This window comes from Lipotes vexillifer, unplaced genomic scaffold, assembly GCF_000442215.2.
Source record: "Lipotes vexillifer unplaced genomic scaffold, Lipotes_vexillifer_v1.1 scaffold724, whole genome shotgun sequence".
NCBI classification, from domain to species: Eukaryota; Metazoa; Chordata; class Mammalia; order Artiodactyla; family Lipotidae; genus Lipotes; species Lipotes vexillifer.
In genome coordinates, this window is record NW_006788746.1 from 163,348 (window position 1) to 184,337 (window position 20,990).

A 20,990-nucleotide genomic window follows, 5' to 3' on the forward strand; every position below is an offset into this window, starting at 1 on the left:
CAGTGGCTCCAACACTGTTTTTTAAAAATAAACCACTTCTACGTCTCACTACATTTTTTAGTATATTCAAGTGTAAGTATTTTTAAAGTTTTTTTTCTATCTGTTATCTAATATCACTCAAAAATATTCCATAATTGTGGCTTCACTCTTTAGTAAGTGTGGTTTTTACCTGAATTCAACACATATTAATAGATGTTCAAAATTTGAGATTAGGCAGATATCTTTTATAATCAGTTTTAGAGACTAGTTAAAGGAAGAATTTTAAAAATAATTATGACACAACTGTGTATTAAGAACTCTTATATATATCTCGGCAAGTAAAAGGAAGTTTTTGTTTTTTTAAAAAATCTTATTAGTGTACCTGATAGGATCAGAATTTCTTGGTTAACATGTAGGGGTTTTTTGGTTCATTTTTTCTATATTGATGCATTTTATTTATAACCTTTGCTAAAGAAATTATTTTTCTGTTTTTATAGTTTTGGTAAGCAGTTTGGAGGAAAAAGAGGCTGTGATTGTCTTGTATTAGAGCCTTCAGAAATGATTGTGGTAAGAATTTTAAAGAATACTGAAACTGTTTTTTGATATGCTTCATTTTCAACTTTAAATGTAGTAGGCTTTTAAACACTCAAGGAGGTTCCGTTACTGTGACTTTTTAAATATTTTACTAAGTAGCATCAAACTATTTACCAAGTTCGATACATTTTCATCCACTTTAAAGTTTTTTCTGATCCTTGAAAGGGATGCAATTATATATAAAATGTTGCAAATTTGGTAATTTCTTTTACTACTTCTATCAGAAAATTTAAATAAGAGCTCTGAAAGGGGATCCTGATTTTCCTGTTCAATTTAGTTAATAATCTTTGAGCATCCATGTTCTGTACCCTGGACTTGAAGGAAAGAGGTAGAAAAAAAGAGATACAGTTATATCCAAGTAAGAAATGGTTTAGATCTTAATAGTTTTACTTTCAGAGTATATTTAAGGAATAATTCTTTACTTTTTCCTGAGAAAGCTAGGCAGTTGATGTAACTGTAGAAAATAAGACTTTTTCTCCTTACCATTTGAAGAATCCAGAACACAGCGGCCTTTTGCCTTGTTCTGAGATGACCTTACTAGAAAATAGTTAATACTGAATGGACTCTTTGTCCTACTAGCATCTCATGTAAATGATCATGTCATCTGATTTGATTTAAACTTGAGAAACGAGGTTGAATTCTTAATGAAGTCTTTGAATATCAGGGCTCAAAACTAAACCACTTTTCCATTTCATGGTGTTACAGTCAGATTGACATCTTCAGGTAGGTTCTGTTTTCTCTTCCCTAAACTGGGTCATCTACGTTATCGTGAGCTTAGTGTCCTAAATTTCATATAAACCACTGATTTTAAGCTCCTAAAAGGCAAAGATTATTTCTTGTTCTGTTTGTGTCTTCCATAGTATTGCAGGGTGCTATCTGCATAGTAAACATTCAGTGAATGTTATTTGTTTTCAGGTTTGTTCAAGGCTTAGACTATGTATTGTTTTACATTTATTTTCTTTAAGTGTTGGTATACATGGCATATCTGTTAAGTTCTCAGAACCCTTTCCTCTAAATAAATGCATTGAGGGACATGGCAAGAAAACTGCCTCAGGCAGTACTGTTTTCTGTTATTTGTCTGTTGATTTATTTTATATTTCTCATACTTTACGGGAAAAAAATAGTGCTTTTGCCATAGTGTTCTCATATACAGTTGACCCTTAAACAACATGAATTTGAACTGCTCAGTACACTTACATTCAGATATTTTTCAGTAGTAAATACTACACTACTACACAGTCTGTGGTTGGTTGAATCTATGAATACAGAGGGTGGACTATAAATTATACGTGGATTAAGCTCCATCCACCTTGTACATTGTTTTTTTGTCTTGTTTCATTGTGGTAAAATACACTTAATATGAAATTTACCATTTTAGCCATTTTTATTTTTATTTTTATTATTTTTTTTTTTTGCGGTACACGGGCCTCTCACTCTTGTGGCCTCTCCGTTGTGGAGCACAGGCTCCGGATGCGCAGGCTCAGCGGCCATGACTCACGGGCCCAGCCGCTCCACGGCATTTGGGATCTTCCCGGACCGGGAACGAACCTGTGTCCCCTGCACTGGCAGCCGGACTCTCAACCACTGCGCCACCAGGGAAGACCCCATTTTAGCCATTTTTAAATGTACAGTTTAAGATATTAAGTTAATTACTAAATTTATTAACAATTAATATTCTTTTTAGATTAAAGGGAGGAATTGTACTTTTCTTGCCCCAAACTGGGAGTTAGCCTTTTCTGTTTCTAAAGCAGTATTTAGAAACGAAGATCTGGCAGCCAGCTGTTTTCATTGCTCCAGGTGCTTCGTTGCTTGTAGGGCCTTTCACTGAACAGAGCTAGAAAATGTACGTGTGAGTGTATGTATACACATACATACACACATATATACACCTCTGTATTTATTTCTTTGTTTCTGTGTACCTGTGTTTAAAATCTAGAGTTTATTCTGTTCTTCTCATTTTGCTTATTTGTATCTCCTTTCACTAATAGTGAGAAACTTGGTTTCCATCATCATCAAAACATTTACTGACACCTAAGACAGTTTTAAAATTGCTTGCTCATAACAATGTAGAAAGCACTACTATCTAGAGTATTAACATACACACATATTTTAAGTGTACAATTTATTGATATTACAGATGTATGCCACTTAAAACCTTCCTCTGTCAAAATATGAAATACTTCCATCATCTACCTTATAAAGAAATATTCAGAGAATTATAGGGACCTGGCAGAAGGACAGAGGAACGAGATTGAAGGGACTCCCATTGGCCAAATCTGGGACAGTTTGAGAATCCAAATAAAAATGTGTAGTGATTGATGGTACCCTACTGTATAATAAAGAATTTGTTAATTTCTAATGATATGAATGAATGAAAAGGAAGAGTTCTTCCTAATGCCAACTAATAAGTCTAGAAGGAATGATTAAGTTAGAAAATCGTTGATGAATGCCAAAACTTGTGACTAATGTTTGTTGAGAAACAGGATACTTACGTAGTCTCATTGTATCTCCCCACAAATCATTTATGAAAGGAAAAATTACCAAATTTCTGATGGGGAAACGTGGAGGAAACCACTATAACAAAAATTATTGCTACCACCATCAATATAGGCAAAAAGTGATACACTACTCATGATATGATGCCCTGAGGAAGACAGAACATCACCTCTGAGACATATTCCTGCCAGAAATGCCTGCCTGCAGCTAATCAGTAGTAAATAGCTGACAAACCAAATGGAAGACATTCTAAAAGTTGAGGTCCTATACTCTTTAAATATCCCAGTGTCAAGAAACATCACAGAAAGACTGAGGAACTGTTTCATATTAAAAGAGAAAAAAGATATAACTAAATACAGTGCTTTTTATCTTGCATTAAATCTTGGAGGCAGGAGAGGGGAGTAACTATAAATGATAATGTTGTCACAGTTGGTGAAATTTGAACATGGACTGTGGTTTAGATAATATTGGATTTACTGATTTTGATTATTGTAGTGGGGTTATGTAAGACAAAATTCTTGTTCTTAGGAAATACATGTTGACATATTTTAGGGTCAAGAATCACCCTCTCTTCAATTTATACCCAAATGTTTTGGACAAAAAAAGTATGTGTATATATAAAATTTTGAAAATCACCCCAAATAATCACATCAAGTGTATATATTTATGATTGGTAATTTTTAAATTCCAAAACAGTATTTTTTTGATGATCAGCATAGTTAAAAATGCTCTATGAGTTATAGGAGAAAATAATCTAAAATAATTTTAAGATTTTTGTTCCTGAAGTTTCTGAGGATTTTGTTTTTATTCCACCATATTGATGAATCTTGATTTTTTTTTTCAGTTTTTCACTATTATTACATCCTTTGAAATACAAAATTGTACTGAACATTTTGTAATAGCATAAATCTTTGATACCTAAGTGTATTTTTTAGGTGAAATTATTTAGAATTCATAAAAATGCTTGGTCCAAGTATACATGTTTATAAGTAATGTTTACTGTTTTGATAAGTTCTATCAAATACTTTTATTACATATGTATTTCTACAAATTTGAGTAACCACTGGTGATTGGGAATGCCTGTTTCTAAACACCTTGCTCATCACCTGATAGGTTAGTCATCTTAATCTGACACATTATAATGAAATCTCGTTTTAAATTACCTGTGCATGTTCTCATATGCTTTATGGAGGGTTTATTTTTCTTATTATCCGTTTGTTAGCCGTTTATAATATTTCTTATTATCTCTTGCCCATTTTTCTACTTGGATTATTCCTTATTTGTTCATGAGAGCTTTTTATTACTAGGTAAATGAACCCTTTTGTTGTAAGAAGCTGTTTTATCAGTTTTTAACTTTAGTCTGAAGTAAATTTTATGTCAGTTATAATTTTTTTTAATCTGTTGAGTTTTTTTCCTCTTATGACTTTTTGAAGTCATGCTTATTAGAAGAAAGACCTTCCCATGACAAGATTATTGAATTTTTAAAATCTGTGTTGCTTTATAGAATTTTATTAGATCGTTGTTTTAATTAAACTTTTAAATGTTCTTCTGGGTAGCTGAAGACAGTGGTAACCACTTACCTGTCTCCCAGTATGTCCTCTAAAAACAGTGTAGAACTACAAGAAGGGTATAAGAAATCTATACACAAACCATGCTCACAGCATAACTTGAAGACAGAGGATGCTCAAACTTGAAAATAATTGTAAATAAAAAGAGAAATCACCATTTCCCAGCATGTTATTTCTCACACTCCATCTCTACTCCCAACCCTTATCAAGGGTTTGTGATGAGCAAAGGCCAACCAAGCAGATCTGTAGAAAACACAGAAAATGGAAGCTAGCAAATGGACCTAGGGTTGACCTGTACTGTTGGAAAGACTAATTCCACGCTAAGTTTAAAATTAATTATGTGTGTGTGTACGTATGAATATGATAGATCAGAACAGAGACTACAGTGAAGTTTTTTAATATTATGAATAATTTTCAGAGTAGTCATCTAAATGCATAGCTTCAGGATTAAGATAAAAGGTAAAAAGGAAACAAGCTCTCTTTGGCATTTAAGTGGTGAAGAAGCAGCACATGGGTAAGTTTTAGGTGCCTACAAGCCAAAGTGAACACAAAATCAAAGTCTTACAACCTCTCCTTCCACTAGCAAAACAAAAAGAAAAAAGTATCTTAAAACATCTGGACTTCAAAGTATTTGGCAAAAGAGGTACTGTTAAACTAGGAGTTTTGTAAGACATCCTAATATCACAAAAAGGTAAAAAGGGGAACTTGATAAATCCATATGTAGGTATTATAAAAATAAAAGAAAATGAAAATTATTACATGTCAACTGAGAAAAAAATTCCTCCCCACCCCAGAAAAACCATCATGCAGATGAAGAGTGTGGCCACACTCCAGAGTTAAATATATTCAATCAACCAGTTGAGGACATTGAAAAACAAAAACAAAAAATATGTAGAATCAGTCATTTAAAAACCAGGAAAAGAAAATCCACCCCCCCAAACAAGGAGTAAAAAGAATATGAACTTAGTAAAGGAATGGAAAACAAAAAAAATATTTTAGTAATAAATAAATTATAAGGTCCCCTGGGGGGGAATAGAGTCAAATGAAAATTTAATAAGGTGCATTGAAGAAAGGCAGGAAAAGAACCAAGTGAATGAAAATGACACAAGAATGAAGTAAAAGTGTCAGAATTACTGTGTTATATAACTTGAAAGTCGCTAAGAGAACAGATCTTAAACCATCTCACTGCAAAAATGGTAACTGTGACGTGATGGAGATGTTAGCTAAAGCTATGGTAGTAATCATCTTGTAATATGTAAATGTATCAACACTGTTGTATACCTTAAGCTTATACATTGTTCTGTGCAATCTTAAAGCTGGAAAAACTGTCAGAGAAAATAGTGGAAATTAAAGACAGGCAATGGAGGGATAACATTCAGAATTTTAGAGTCCCAAGAAAGAAAAATCAGTGAAAAAGAACTAATATTTAAAGCTATATTCAAAGAAAATTCTCCAGAAATTGAAAAGGATTCACATCTATACATTGAAAGGGTCCACTGGATACTGGGGAAAGATAAAAAATCTTATGCTTCCAAGCAAAAACATTACATAACTTCTAAAGGCAAAAGAACTGCACTGGTTCAGACATTTTAAGTTTCACTAAGGCAACCAAAACAAGGCAGCAGTGGAGCAGCATTTAAAAAGAAAACTCCAAGAAAAAGTATGAACCAAAGTTTTTATGTTCAGCCACATTCTGTTAGATATCAAGGTTGAGGGAAAACAGCTTTCAGTATGTACGTTTTTAGGGAATTAGGTACTCTTGAGCTGTTTTTTAAGGAATCTCCTGGAGGATATTTTATCCATTTGAGAGATAACTGGGAATACCTCAGCAAAAAAAGTGAAGACGAGCATTTAAAATACATGGATGTACTGCTAAGACTAAAACAAAGGTAGGGATGTGAGCGGAAGACTACTGGACATACGTTGTATGTTGTGACAAAGTAGAAATAATTCAAATAAAAAAGGAAAAGGGAGAGTGAAATAGGAAAAAACATTCTTACTGATCGTTGTCTGTTGCATAAGAAAAACGGAAGAGAGTTAAAATACCAACAAAAACTGCTAAATTAGATAATATCCAGTCTAACATTTGATTTTACTATATTTAAAAGCTAACAGTTTACTAGTTATTTCATGGATGTTGGCAGAAGACACGAGACCAAAACATGTCTTGGGTCAGAGACAGAGAATTCCATTACTCATGGTATAGTGAGCAACATAATAATTAGCATATTTCTGTAGGTTCCCCTTGTTCCCTAGGTCTTGTGTAGGTTATGCTGGATGGCCCAGGTGGATGCCTTGCATATAGTAGGTTTGTACTGCAGCTAAGAAACACTGAGCTTGGTGAATAAATATGGTGCTTTTATAGTAAGCGGGCTTTTTCTTTTTCCAGTAGGAAACATTACTTCATCCTTCAAGATTGCTTGCTACAAACACAGCTCTGAGAAATGGCCCACATAATGAGTGGTTAGGATTTTCATTCTTGGCAAACCCAGCAAAATGTGTAGAAACACAAGATGCCCAACGAAGATTCTTTGCCAACACGTAGTAAAAGGGTAATAATAACACAGGTGGACAGACGGTAACAGGTATTGGCAAGGGTATATAGAAATCAGTCTTCATACATTGCTGGTAGAAATGTAAAATGGTGAAACCACTTTGGAGAATAGTTTGACAACTCCTCAAACAGTTAAAAATAGAATTACCATTGACCCATCAAGTATATACCCAAGAGAATTGAAAACATTCGTTCACATAAAATCTTGAGCACTAATGTTCATAGCATTATTTATAATAGCTAAAAAAGTGGAAAAAACCAAATATTCATCACCTTGATAAGTGAATAGACAAAATGTTATATGTGCACATGATGCAATATTATTCTGTGGTAAAAAGGAATCAAATATCAATACATGCTACAACATGGATGAACCTTGGAAACATTATTCTGAGTAAAAGAAGCCAGACAGCAAAAGCCATATATTGTATGATTCTGTTCATATGAAATATTCAGAACAGGTAAATCCATAGAGAGAAAAAGTAGTTGCTAATGGGTGGGTATGAGGTTCCTTTTTGGGATGTTGAAAATGTTGTGGAATAGCTAATGGTAATGACTGTATAACTTCGTGAGTATATCAAAAATTACTGAATTGTATACTTTAAAAGGGTGAATTTTATGGTATGTGAATTATATCTCAATTTTTAAAAATTGTATGAGAAAAAAGAATACAAACACAAAGGGCATTTAAACGGTTTAAGTACAGAAGTAATCACTAAAACAAAAATACAGGTCTTCCTAAGTACCAAAAAAATTTTTTTTATTAAAAAACAAAGAATACACATTTCTTAGAGAAATAAGTGTAGTAAAATACATATAATTATAAAATGTTATCACAGAATTGAGACTGAAAATATTAGTCATACCAGTAAATGTGAATCTGCTTCATCCACCTATTATTAGGAAAAGATTCTCAATTTGGCTCACAAAAGGAGACGCAACAACTATTTACTGTTTATAAGAGACACTTCTGTGATTCCTGAATCAAATGATTCAGTGGACAATGGTAGTCTAAACAAGTGAAAATAAAAAGGGGGCAGATACAGTAATCTTAATACCAAAGTAGAATTGAATCCAAAAAGCATTAACTGTGACATAGAAGGGGGCATATTTTTTGATGCTAAAACTCACAATTTACAGTAAAGATAACAACATATGAATTTCTATGCAGCACATTACACAGAAACCCTCTGTATAAAGCAAAAATTACAGGAGATTCAGTGAGACAGATATATGCTACAAAATAGAATACAGTTCTCTGTTCTTAGTATAAAATAGATCAGGTAGACAAAAAATGAGATAGAAGACATAAACAGAATAAACAGGTGGATTTTATGAATATATGTTGTATTCTACAGCATTATACTACACCATCTCAGGTGTCCAATGCACATTCACAAAAATTGATCATATGTTCACCAAAAAAAAAAATCAGTGACTTCCATAGATATACTGAAAACACTTTCTGATTATATGCAATGAAACTTTACTAATAACAAAAAATATATAGGCTACAGCTTAAAATTTTTAAACCTGTCAAACAACTTGGTCAAAGGGTAACTAAATACATACTGAAATTACAGAATTTGCAAAATAACAATAGTGAAAATATACTACATATCAGAATCTATGGAATACATCTAAAAGTGGTCAGAAACTAAAGAGAATAAAAAGCAGACAATGCCAACCAACAAACTCACAGGAGATCCCAAATATCAGAGATAACATATATACATTTCAGTAGAAGATTGGAAACTATAAAATGAAAGAATCCCAAATTCTACAACTAGAAACATCTATAACTGAAAATAAAATCTCAGATTAAACAGAAGGTAAAACTTGGCTGAATAGAGACTTAGGGAATTGAATGATAAGTGGGAAGAAAATAGAGTGGCCCCTTTGAACAACACTGGTTTGAACTCGGCAGGTCTTACACACAGGGTTTTTTTAATATTTATTTACTTTATTTATTTTTATTACTTTTATTATATATTATTTATTACTTTATTTTAACATTTACAGTTGTGGCACATGGGACCTTTAGTTGCAGTATGTGGGACCTTTAGTTGCAGTATGTGGGATCTGTAGTTGCAGCATGCGAACTCTTAGTTGTGGCACGTGGAATCCAGTTCCCTGACCAGGGATTGAACCCGGCCCCTCTGCATTCGGAGCACGGAGTCTTAGCCACTGGACCACCAGGGAAGTCCCACATTCAGGTTTTTTAAAAATACGTACTACAGTACTACACGATCCACAGTTGATTGAATCTGCAGATGTGGAACTGTGGATACAGAGGGCCAACTGTAAAGTTATACACAGATTTTAAACTTCATGGAGGGTCAAGCACCCCTAACCCCCACATTGTTGAAGGGTCAACTGTAGACAGATCCAAGGAAAAATCAAATATGATGGAGGGTAGGAGACAGGCAATAGAGTGAAAAGGTCTTTTCTTTCTTTTTCAAATTTTATTTTTTTTTCTGGGCTCATTTCTTTTTTATTGAAGTATAGTTGATTTACAATTATGGCTGTATGGCAAAGTGACTCAGTTATACATATATACATTCTTTTTCATACTCTTTTTCCATTATGGTTTATCACAGGATATCGAATATAGTTCCCTGCACTGTACAGTAGGACCTTGTTGTTTATCCATTCTATATATACAAGTTTACATCTGCTAATCCCAAACTCCCAATCCGTTCCTCTCCCACCACCTCCCCATTGGCAACCACCAGTCTATTCTCTATGTCTGCAATTCTGTTTCTGTCTCATAGATAAGTTCATTTGTGTCATATTTTAGATTCCACATATAAATGATACCATATAGTAGTATTTGTCTTTCTCTTTCTGACTTACTTCACTTAGTATGATAATCTGTTTGCATCCATGTTGCTGCAAATGGCATTATTTTGTTCTTTTTATGGCTGAGTAGTATTCCATTGTATATGCATACCACATCTTCTTTATCCATTCATCTGTCAGTGGACATTTAGGTTGCTTTCATGTCTTGGCTATTGTGAATAGTGCTGCTATGAACACAGGGTTGTATGTGTCTTTTTGAATTATAGTTTTGTCTGGATAGATACCCAGGAGTGGGATTGCTGGATCATATGGTAATTCTGTATTTAATTTTCTGAGGAATGTCCATGCTGTTTTCCACAGTGGCTACACCAACTTATATTCCCACCAACATTGTAGGCGGGTTCCTCTTTCTCCACACCCTCTCCAGCATTTGTTATTTGTAGACTTTTTAATGATGGCCATTCTGACTGGTGTGAGGTGGTACCTCATTGTAGTTTTGATTTGCATTTCTCTAATAATTAGCGATTTTGAGCATCTTTTCATGTGCCTGTTGGCCATCTGTATGTCTTCTTTGGAGAAATATCTCTTTAGGTCTTCTGCCCATTTTTCGATGGTTTTTTTTTTGTTGTTGTTGTCAAGTTGTATGAGCTGTTTGTATATTTTGGAAATTAATCCCCTGTCAGTCACATCACTTGCATATATTTTCTCCCATTCTGTATGTTGTCTTTTAGTTTTGTTTATGGTTTCCTTTGCTGTGCAAAAGCTTGTAACTTTGATTAGGTCCCAGTTGTTTATTTTCATTTTTATTTCTATTGCCTTGGGAGACTGAGAGTGAAAAGGTCTTATCTATGTGTAATTGGAGTCACAGAAGGACAGGAGATAATGACCGAATTATTAGAAAAGGTAAGAGAATTTTCCAGAAGTAAAAAGATGTCAACTCACAGATTTTATAGTTGGCCAAAAAGTTCATTCAGGTTTTTCCATATGATGTTACAAACTCGAATCAGGATAAACACAAAGAAACTTAATGCATAAGCACATCATAGTAAAACTACTAAGAACCAAAAGTAAAGGGAAAGTAATAAAACTAGTAAGACAAAAAGAAACATTACTTCTAAAGGAGCAACAGTAAAACACAGTGGTAATTTTACCTTCATTAGTTAAGGAATTTAAAGATTTTCACACAGAAGCTAAGAACATTTTTCATCAGTAGACCAGTACTCAGTTTACTAAAAGAATTTTTCGGACAGGAGAGAATCTCAGATGGAAGCACAGAGATGTGGAGCAAAGGACAATGGAAAGAATAAATATATGGGTTTATCTGAATACATGTTGACTATAGGCACACTTTGTTTTATTGCACCTTGCAAATACTTTTTTTTTTTTTTAAACAAAGGTTTGTAGAAACTCTACATCAAGCAAGTCTGTTGGTGCCATTTTTTATTATTATATTCGTTACAGTGATCTCTGATGTTACTGTTACAATTGTTTTGATGCATCATGAACCACACCCATATAAGATGGCCGGTAAATGTTGTATGTGTTTTGACTGCTCCACTGACTGGCTGCTCCCCCATCTCTCTTCCTATCCCCAGGCTTCCCTATTCCCTGAGACACAACAGTATTGAAATTAGGCTAGTTAATAACTCTACAACGGCCTCTAAGTGCTCAAGTGAAAGGAAGAGTTGCACATCTCTCAGTTTAAATCAAAAGCTAGAAATGATTAAGCTTAGTGAGGAAGGCATGTTGAAAGCTGAGACAGGCCGAAAGCCAGGACTCTTGTGCCAAACACTTAACCAAGTTGTGATTGCAAAGGATATGTTTTTGAAGGAAATTAAAAGTGTTACGACAATGAACACATGAATGGTAAGGAAGTGAAACAGCCTTATTGCCCAATGGGTGAAAGTTTTAGTGGTCTGGATTAGAATATCAAACCAGCCACAACATCCCTTAAGCCAAAACCCAATCTAGTGCAAGGTCCTAACGGTCTTCAATTCTATGAAGGCTGAAAGAAGTGAGAAAGCTGCAGAAGATAAGTTTGAAGCTAGCGGAGGTTGGTTCATGAGGTTTAAGTAAACAGCACTCTGCCTAATAGACATATAGAGAACACTACATTCATCAATAGTAGAATACATCTGCTTTTCAAGTGCACATAGAATATTTTTAAAAGTTGACCATAGGCGGGACATACAGCTCAAAAAAGAAAAGATTTAAAATTTTACAATTTATAGTTTTTGACCACCATGGAATTAGTTTAAAAAAAACAATTACAGAAACACAACTGGAGCAAAATACAGCTTTTGAAATTCAGGAGTATACGTTAAATCACTTGTCAAAGAAGAGTCACTATGAAAATGAGAACATATTTTGAACTGAATGAAGGTGGCATATCAAAACATGAAGTTCATTTTAAGCCTTTCTTGCTGAGCAATTTAAGCCTTAATGCTGTTAGAATGAAAGGCTGACATTAGATTAGTTAAGTATCCACATCAGGAAATTAGAAAGCAGCAAACTATACCAACAGAAATTAGAAGCCAAGCAATAATAAAGATAAATATAAAAATCAGTGGCATGTCAGGCAAACTTAAGAAGAATCAGCAAAGGCAAAAGTTTGTTCTCAGAAAAAAATAATAAAATGGATAAATCCCTGCCTAAAATAATCAAGAATGAAACAGATACTACATAACCAATGTCAGTAGTGAGAAAGGATACAGTACTTTATGGATCTAATGAACTTTAAAAAAAGTAACAAAAGAAAGGGTATGAAAATTTTAAACAAATAAGTTTGAGATTTTAGAGAGTCAAATTCCTTGAAATACACAGCTTACCAAAACTGGCACACACCCTCACACAAACAGAAAACCTGCATAATCCAATATATAGAAAGAAAGTGAACCTGTAATTACAGACCTTCCATTTAGAAATTCAGACCCACATGGTTTCACTGGTGAATTTTTCCAAACATTTAAAGAAGAAATACATAAAGTCTAACTGGAAACAGAGAAAAAAAATTGAATATGTTCCCTTAATGAGCCCAGTTTAATTTTTTTTTATTGAGATACTAGTGACATATAACATTGTGTAAGAGCCCAGTTTAATTTTGAGAGCCAAATCTAACAAGGATATTACCCAAAAGCAGTATTACAGGTCATTTTTTAAATGAAAATAGATTTAAAAATCTTCAAATATTAGGAAATCAAATCTGAGTGATACATAAATAGGATAAAATATCATGACAAAGTTGAATTTATTTCCATAGTTGCAAGATTGTTTTAGTATTTGAAAATCAGTATGATTCATCGTATATATATATTTTTTATATAAATTTATTTATTTATCTTTGGCTGCGTTGGGTCTTCGCTGCTGTGCGTGGGCTTTCTCCAGTTGTGGCAAGCGGGGGGCTACTCTTCGTTGCAGTGTGCGGGCTTCTCATCACAGTGGCCTCTCTCGCCGCGGAGCACGGGCTCTAGGCGTGCAGGCTTCAGCAGTTGTGGCACGTGGGCTCAGCAGCCATGGCCTCCGGACTCCAGAGCACAGACTCAGCAGCCGTGGCACACGGGCTCAGTCGCTTTGCGGCATGTGGGATCCTCCCAGACCAAGGATCAAACCTGTATCCCCTGCATTGGCAGGTGGACTCTCAACCACTGTGCCACCAGGGAAGCCCTGATTCATTATATTAATATAATTAGAGAAAGAAGTCAAATGATCATCTCTATAGATACAAAAAAAGCATTTGATAATACTCAAAACCCATTCATGAGGATTTTTAAAACTTTTAGCAAGCTAGAAAAAGAGGGAAACTTTCATAATCTTATTAAAGGTATCTGCACAAACCTTACAATAAACATTGAAAACCTTTTCCTGGCATTAGGGAATATGTCAAAGCTCACTCCAAACCCAGTGTCTAAAAAGTCCTATATAGTGCATTTAGGCAAGGGGAAAAAGATAGATTAGAAATGAAAATATAAAACTGTCACAAATTACGTGATTTGCATATAGAAAATCCATAAATACATGTGAACTTTTAGAATTAATAAGAAATCATTTCAGCAGGGTCACTCGGTACTTGTTCATATACAGAAATCAATTGTATTTATATTTATGAGCAACAAAATGTTAGAAAAATAGAATTTAGTAAGAAAACCATTTATAAATGTCAAAGACATCCATATACATCAGAATAAATCTAACAAAATTTATAGGAGACTCTACACAGAAAACCATAAAAAATTTTTGAACTCTTCCTCAGCTCTAGATCAGTTGAAAGAATCAATATTTTTAAGATGTAAATTGTCTCCAAATTGATGAAAAATTAAGTGTAATCCCCATGAAAATCCCAGCAGATTTTCTTACGGAGATCAAGAAATTGACCTGTGACATAAATAAATGTCATATAAGAGAATATATTTACAATAACTACGTAAAATACTTTAACATAAACTTAACAAATTTGCAAAGACATTGTTTTTAAATGCTCTGCAAAAATATAAAATGCAGCTTGAACAGAAAATGAGATACCATGTTCTCAACTAAGGAGTTATCATCATAAAGGTGTTCATTTTCCTTAGATGATCTTGTGAATTTAATGAGATTCCAATGAAAAATACCATCAGAATGGTTGTTGTTTTGTGCCTAATACATTTGGAACAGTAAAAAATCAAGAAGAGCCTGAAAAGACCTGAGAGAGATGAGCTGCTTAGTGGAGCCAAGTAAAGTTTTTAAATACTTAATTCAAAACAGAGAAAAATATCTCTTAAAAAAAGAGTGAATTTATTATATGTAAAATTGTTGGTTTAGGGGCTTCCCTGGTGGCGCAGTGGTTGAGAGTCCGCCTGCCGATGCAGGGGACACGGGTTCGTGCCCCAGTCCGGGAAGATCCCACATGCCACAGAGCGGCTGGGCCTGTGAGCCATGGCCGCCCGTGAGCCATGGCCGCTGAGCATGCGTGTCCGGAGCCTGTGCTCCGCTACGGGAGAGGCCACAACAGTGAGAGGCCCGCGTACCGAAAAGAAAAAGGAAAAAAAAAATTGTTGGTTTAATTCCCAGGAGTTTTTACTTCTGGTGACTTTAAGAACAATTTTTTTAAAAAATTATTTATTTATTTATTTTTTGGCTGCGTTGGGTCTTCGTTGCAGTGCAGTGGCTTCTCTTGTGGAGCACAGGCTCTAGGTGTGCGGGCTTCGGTAGTTGTGGCTCATGGCTCAGTAGTTGTGGCTCTCAGGCTCTAGAGTGCAGGCTCAATAGTTGTGGTGCATGAGCTTAGTTGCTTCGCGGCATGTGGGTTCTTCCTGGACCAGGGATCGAATCCATGTTCCCTGCATTGGCAGGCAGATTCTTAACCACCGCGCCACTGGGGGAGCCCTCTGGTGACTTTAAAAGACAATATTTTGTCTTTGCATTTTTAATGGGGTATCTCATGAGGACAGAAAGGGTTAGTAGTTTCATTTTTAGTAGTAGTGACAGTATTTAAAAAGTTTTATGTAGATATGTGTGTGTGTGGAGACACATTACATTACATATACTTATGTATGTAACTTATGTGGTGATGATAATACATACTTACATATATAATCTTATATACATAAATCATTAGGAACCGATTATGTAGTATCAGGATGTTGGTGGTAATGTTGATACTGTTAAAGCTATTATATATGTATATATAACATACATGTGTATAGATAACCTAAGTGTATAAAGAGAAATTTTTTGTTATTAAGATACATTTAATTTAATTGGATGTAATTAAATTTAATTTACAATGTTTATTATTAATGTAATGTAGTTAATAATATATGTATATATTATTGTCATTAGGAATCATTTTTCCCCAATATAAAAGAAAAAGAGTTGTACAAAATAAAAGTTATTAAGTAAAACTCTAGTGCAAAATTTGAATAGAATATGTCAGCATTTGTCTTAAAAATATTTCCCAAGTTGGTTCACTTTATGAAAAAAATGTATTTCTTAGGGCTATTCATTGCAAAAGCTTAGAAGCAGCAACAAAAAAGTCGTTTTAGTGATTACTAGTGTTTATAAGAGCCCAGATGTTGAGTAAATAGTATTTCCCCACTAAAACGATATAAGCCTCCATAAAATAATAGCTTACATCACATGTGGAGCAGGAAATGTATTAGACTAGGATTTCTTATGTCAGAAAGCAAAGAAATATCAAAAAACTATTGGGAGTCTCTCAGAAGTTCATAACTTAAAACAATATCTTGAGTATCAAAAAGTAGTGTTAACATTTTTTATCAGGAAATGTTACTGAAATTGATTAAAACCTTTTTCTGCCTTTGTTACAGAGATCTGTGCCCTTTTCTCCTTTGGTCTCTTAATTTGATTTATATTTATAGATTTTTATAATATTAAACTACCCTTACATTCCCAGTAAATGCTCAGCCTGAGTTATTTGTTATATTTTTCTGAGGTTCTAGGCTTAATTTGATAATTGAGTTTAGGATTCTTGCATTCATTATTTCTTAGTGAGATGTTAGCTCGTAATTTAATTTCTAGTACTCTTTTGTCATCTTTGTATCTGGATTCTGTGGGCCTCAGTACTTGGAGGCTGTTAACTAACTCTTTTTCTGCATTTGGTATAAGATTTTTTTTTAACCTGAGAAGATTCTTCCGTTTACATTCTTTGTGGTTTCTGACAGGTTTGGGTTTACTTTTACTTTTTGGATTTACTTTTATGTGCTTTGTATATATTCTACTTTTTTTTCCTCTTGTTATTTTTACTCTCTCTATATAATATAGTAAGTTCTTTTTTTCCACTCTCAACTCCCTCCCCCAGTACTCCCTTAGATACTGTATTTGGTCTATTCTTTTCTTGCTAATTCCAGGTTACTTAAAAGTAACCCAAGTTAATAAGTAGTAAAGTTGATAAAAGTTTAATGCTGGCCACTACATCCAAATGTAGTTGCTGTTGACCAGTATTTTAGTTCTACTTATTCCACAAATTTTGTCTTACTTTATTGTTTTATGCAGTTGTTATTTGCTCAGATTTAACCATGTATTTAGCATTTCTTTGCTTTTAGTTATTTCTTGGATTTGAGACCTTACTTATGGGACCATTTGTGTTATATCTGAGGCACACTCTTTAAATTTTTCTTTAATAAAGGGGTTTTGTTGGTAAAAATTTCAACTGGGTGTATTGTTCTTTTTCTTAATTTTGCCTGAAAATAGCTTTATTTTGTATTATTCTTAAGGATTGTTTTGCTATGAATGCAATTTTAGGAGAAAAATCCTTTTTTTTCTCAGCAGTCAGTACATTGTTTTGTGGCATCTGTTGTTTTTTGAGAAGTCAGTTATTAATTTAATGCCCTTCCTTTATAGCTGATCTATCGTTTCCTTCTGGCTGCGTTGAAAGTCTTCTGTTTATCTTTTCTGTGTGGATTTGTAGTTGTAAAGTATCCTGATTTGGATTTGTTGGAGAGCTTTGGGCTGTCTTTTTTTTTTTTTTAACTATAAAAACCTCATTTTCTCTTTGGACATTGTCTTCATTTTTCTATTATCATTTTCTTGAACTTGGTTTAAATATATGTTAAATATTTTCAGCTTATTCTCTATATTTCTTTTTTCTTAATAAATTTATTTTATTTTGGGGGGCTGTGTTGGGTCTTCGTTGCTGCACGTGGACTTTCTCTAGTTGTGGTGAGTGGGGCTACTCTTCATTGTGGTACGTGGGCCTCTCACTGCGGTGGCTTCTCTTGTTGCGGAGCTTGGGCTCTAGGCACATGGGTTTCAGTAGTTGTGGCTTGTGGGCTCTAGAGCGCAGTCTCAGTAGTTGGGGCGCGTGGGCTTAGTTGCTCCAAGGCATATGGAATCTTCCCAGACCAGGGCTCGAACCCATGTCCCCTGCATTGGCAGGTGGATTCTTAACCAGTGCACAACCAGGGAAGTCCTATTCTCTATATTTCTTAAGATTTTTTTCTTGTTTTTCATCTTATCCTGACTTTGTGGTACATACTCTTTTATTTTTTTAGCTCTGTTTTCCCATTCACTAATCCTCTTTTTAGTTATATCTTAATACACCATTTAATTCCTTCATTTTTCTTTTTTACTTTCTCTCTCTTCCTCTCTCCCTGCCCCTCTTTCATTTTGGGTAATTTCTGTTGACCTATGTTTAAGTTCATTGATTCTTAACTTGATTGTATCTGGTCTGCTGATGAGCTCATCAAAGGCATTCTTCATCTTTAGTACCATATTTTTTGTTTCTGACATTTTCACTTTACTGTAATACTTTTCTTATGTCTGCTCCATCTGTCTAGTTATATTGTCCACCTTTTCCACTGAACCATTACCATATTATAGTTGTTTTAAATTCTGTCTGATATTCATCTGGGTCATCTCTTAATTTTCAGGGATTGCTCTGTTGATTGCTTTGTCTCTTGGCAGTGGATTGGGTTTGTTTTTTTTTTAATGCTTTCATTTTTATGTGAGTCGTTATTTTGTATTTGATACTAGATACTGTATGTAGAGCATTAAAGACAGAGGGTAGACAGTGTTTAGGCCTGGAGATGAACACACCTCTTCTGCTAGAATTGAGTTAGGTTTGGATTTTTGTTGTTGTTATTGTTACCTGCAGCGCACCATCAAATTCCTCTAGTGTTACTTTGTGCTTAGTGGTGGGACTGGTTTTTGGGAAGATTTTTCTAAGTGTTCCTGTTCACCCTCAGTTTTAGGCCTTCTCTGTGCTCTTATGTTTCAGACAGGATATATTTCCATGTTCTCATCCCTCTTTCGAAGGTAGATGGCTCTTTCTTGTTACTGTCTATTTGCTAGCTTGGCAGTGGGGAGGGAGGGCGCTTGGGGAGGAATTTTTTTTTTTTTTGTCCTGGTGAATCCTTACCTGTTTGGTTGCTATTTATAATCTCTGGCTCATTTTCAAGTTTCTTTTTGTTTAAAGTTTTTTTTTTTATTATAGCTTTATATTTTCTGATACTTCCAATGTTGGAATACTTGCAGGTGTGATTCTGCTACTGTTTTTCTGTCCATTATTGCTCATTATGTCTCGTGATTGGGTTTTGTTGTTGGGGTTTTTTGTTTTTTGGTATATTTGCACATGACTTCATACGTGTTGAACTTTGGGTGTGGGAATTCCTTGAGGTTTGGGTTAAAGTTGCATTCTTACAGAGAGGTTTTTGCCAGTTGCATGTATGTTTTTAGTCCTGAACTTCTTTAAATTTTTTTATGTGCTTAAGGTACTATGAATTAAAACTACAGACCTGCATGAAGGATGGCTTCTGTTTTGAATTCCCTCCACCCGCAGCAGTCCTTTTCTCAGTGCTAAGCAAGTTTTCTTCCTCTCCCTTCTGCAGGATGGGCTTAAACCTTGCAGTGAGGGTGTAGCTCTTTGGAATGAGTAAGTCTCCTTTGGATTCCCTGCCTTTGTTGGATTCTCTGTTATTTCCTATCTCTCTCATTCCCTACAACCATCAAAGTGGAAAGTCTTGTCTCTAAAGTTGAGAAATCATCTGCTAGATTGGGGCTTTGTTGCTAGCCTACTTCCTGTCATTTTGTTTTCACTTCTTTCTTTGCATTTGGATTCCTTATTTTTCTGCCATTTCAGTATGTGTTTATGAGGTTTCATTTTTAAAACTCACATTTCAGTTGTAATCAGCGGGAGCTTTACTAAGGGTGCTTAATCCTTTTTCCATTGTTTGGTTTTTCCTTTCATTTGGTACTTTTCCCCACATTTTTAAGGCTAGAAACTCCTTTCCTACATTTAATTTACTACTGTTTCTATTTTGAAAAACATTTATTGTTTAAATCTCTGCTTTTGCTCAATAAATGGTAGCTACTGAAAGATCTAAGAATATGGATATGATACTGGAATTTTACCTAAAGTAAATAATCTAGTTCATCCTGTGGGATAGGGCAGTATGAAGGAGATGAATTTCTTAGTCACACTTGGTGTTTTTTTAAAATATTCATTCATTCATTTATTCATTTTTGGCTGCACTGGGTCTTAGTTGTGGCAGGTGGGATCTTCGTTGCAGCATGTGGGATCTTTAGTTGCGGCTTGCATGCGGGTTCTAGTTCCCCAACCAAGGATTGAACCTGGGCCCTCTGCTTTGAGAGTGCAGAGTCTTAGCCACTGGACCACCAGGGAAGTCCCCACACTTGGTTTTTGAATTGTTACACACTTCTGTGAAATACTTAAGTTTTATGAGACTCTGCACCATCCGTTAACACAGAAAGAGTAGCTATGTTGTGAGCCTTAAAGGACATAAGTAATAGTTTCTGGTACTTGGCCTAGCGTAGTGATTTAGAAAATACAATGGTTCTCCCATCATTTTTTAGAAAAGGAAATTGAATCTCAAGGAGGTGACATGTATTTGCTACCTATACAAAATTCTATAGTTTTAAGTTGGAAATCAAGCCCCTGTCTCTTCTGGATTTTACTTTTCAGAAGAGTAGTATTCAGTAACTTATTCTGCCTGCCTGTATATTTCTTGAGTATCTTATACATACTTCCAAGGGCTTAAGATATTTGGGAAGAAAGAAAGAATTTAATGTAATGCCCACTTTGGCAAATGTTTTGAATAAGTGAACAAAGATGAACGTAAATACAATGCACTTCCTATACTAGGTAGCTTGTAGTGAGGTAGGCTTATCTAATAATTATGGCCAGTATGCTTAGTGCTATAGAAGGGGTAGCACCTACCTCTTGAGGCAGAACTGGGTCATGAGGTATGTGTAGGATGCTGAGATGTTAGCAAAGGAGGCATGGGCTTTTAGGCAGAAATAATGCATATGTATGTAAAGGCCTGAAGGCAGTCCTGTTTATGAGAAGTCCAGGTTGTGTGCACACAGTAAAGCAGTCAAAAGGAATGTCTCTTGTGGTTACGGGAGAGATGGCAGTTGAGATGTGTCTTAAATGATTGGTAGTGTTTCAGCATATGAAGATAACATGGATAGGATAACAGAAATGGAGGAAATAAGTAAAGTTACTTAGCAGAATGTAAGTTATTTATGTATAGGGACCCATG

The 20,990-nt window shown here is 34.6% G+C and overlaps 1 protein-coding gene and 1 non-coding gene across 7 annotated transcripts in view; one reads left to right on the plus strand and one right to left on the minus strand.

Moving 5' to 3' along the window:
• Positions 1-20,990, plus strand: part of RAPGEF6 (Rap guanine nucleotide exchange factor 6) — a 222,020-nt gene that overhangs the window by 57,523 nt on the left and 143,507 nt on the right. For all 6 annotated transcript variants that reach the window (XM_007461756.1, XM_007461757.1, XM_007461758.1 and 3 more), the window contains exon 5: positions 477-546. In XM_007461756.1, the coding sequence (XP_007461818.1) occupies positions 477-546 (70 nt within the window). The remainder of the gene's footprint in view (positions 1-476; positions 547-20,990) is intronic.
• TRNAE-CUC (transfer RNA glutamic acid (anticodon CUC)) lies at positions 20,038-20,110 on the minus strand. Its single transcript has one exon. It is a non-coding gene; the product is annotated as a tRNA-Glu (tRNA).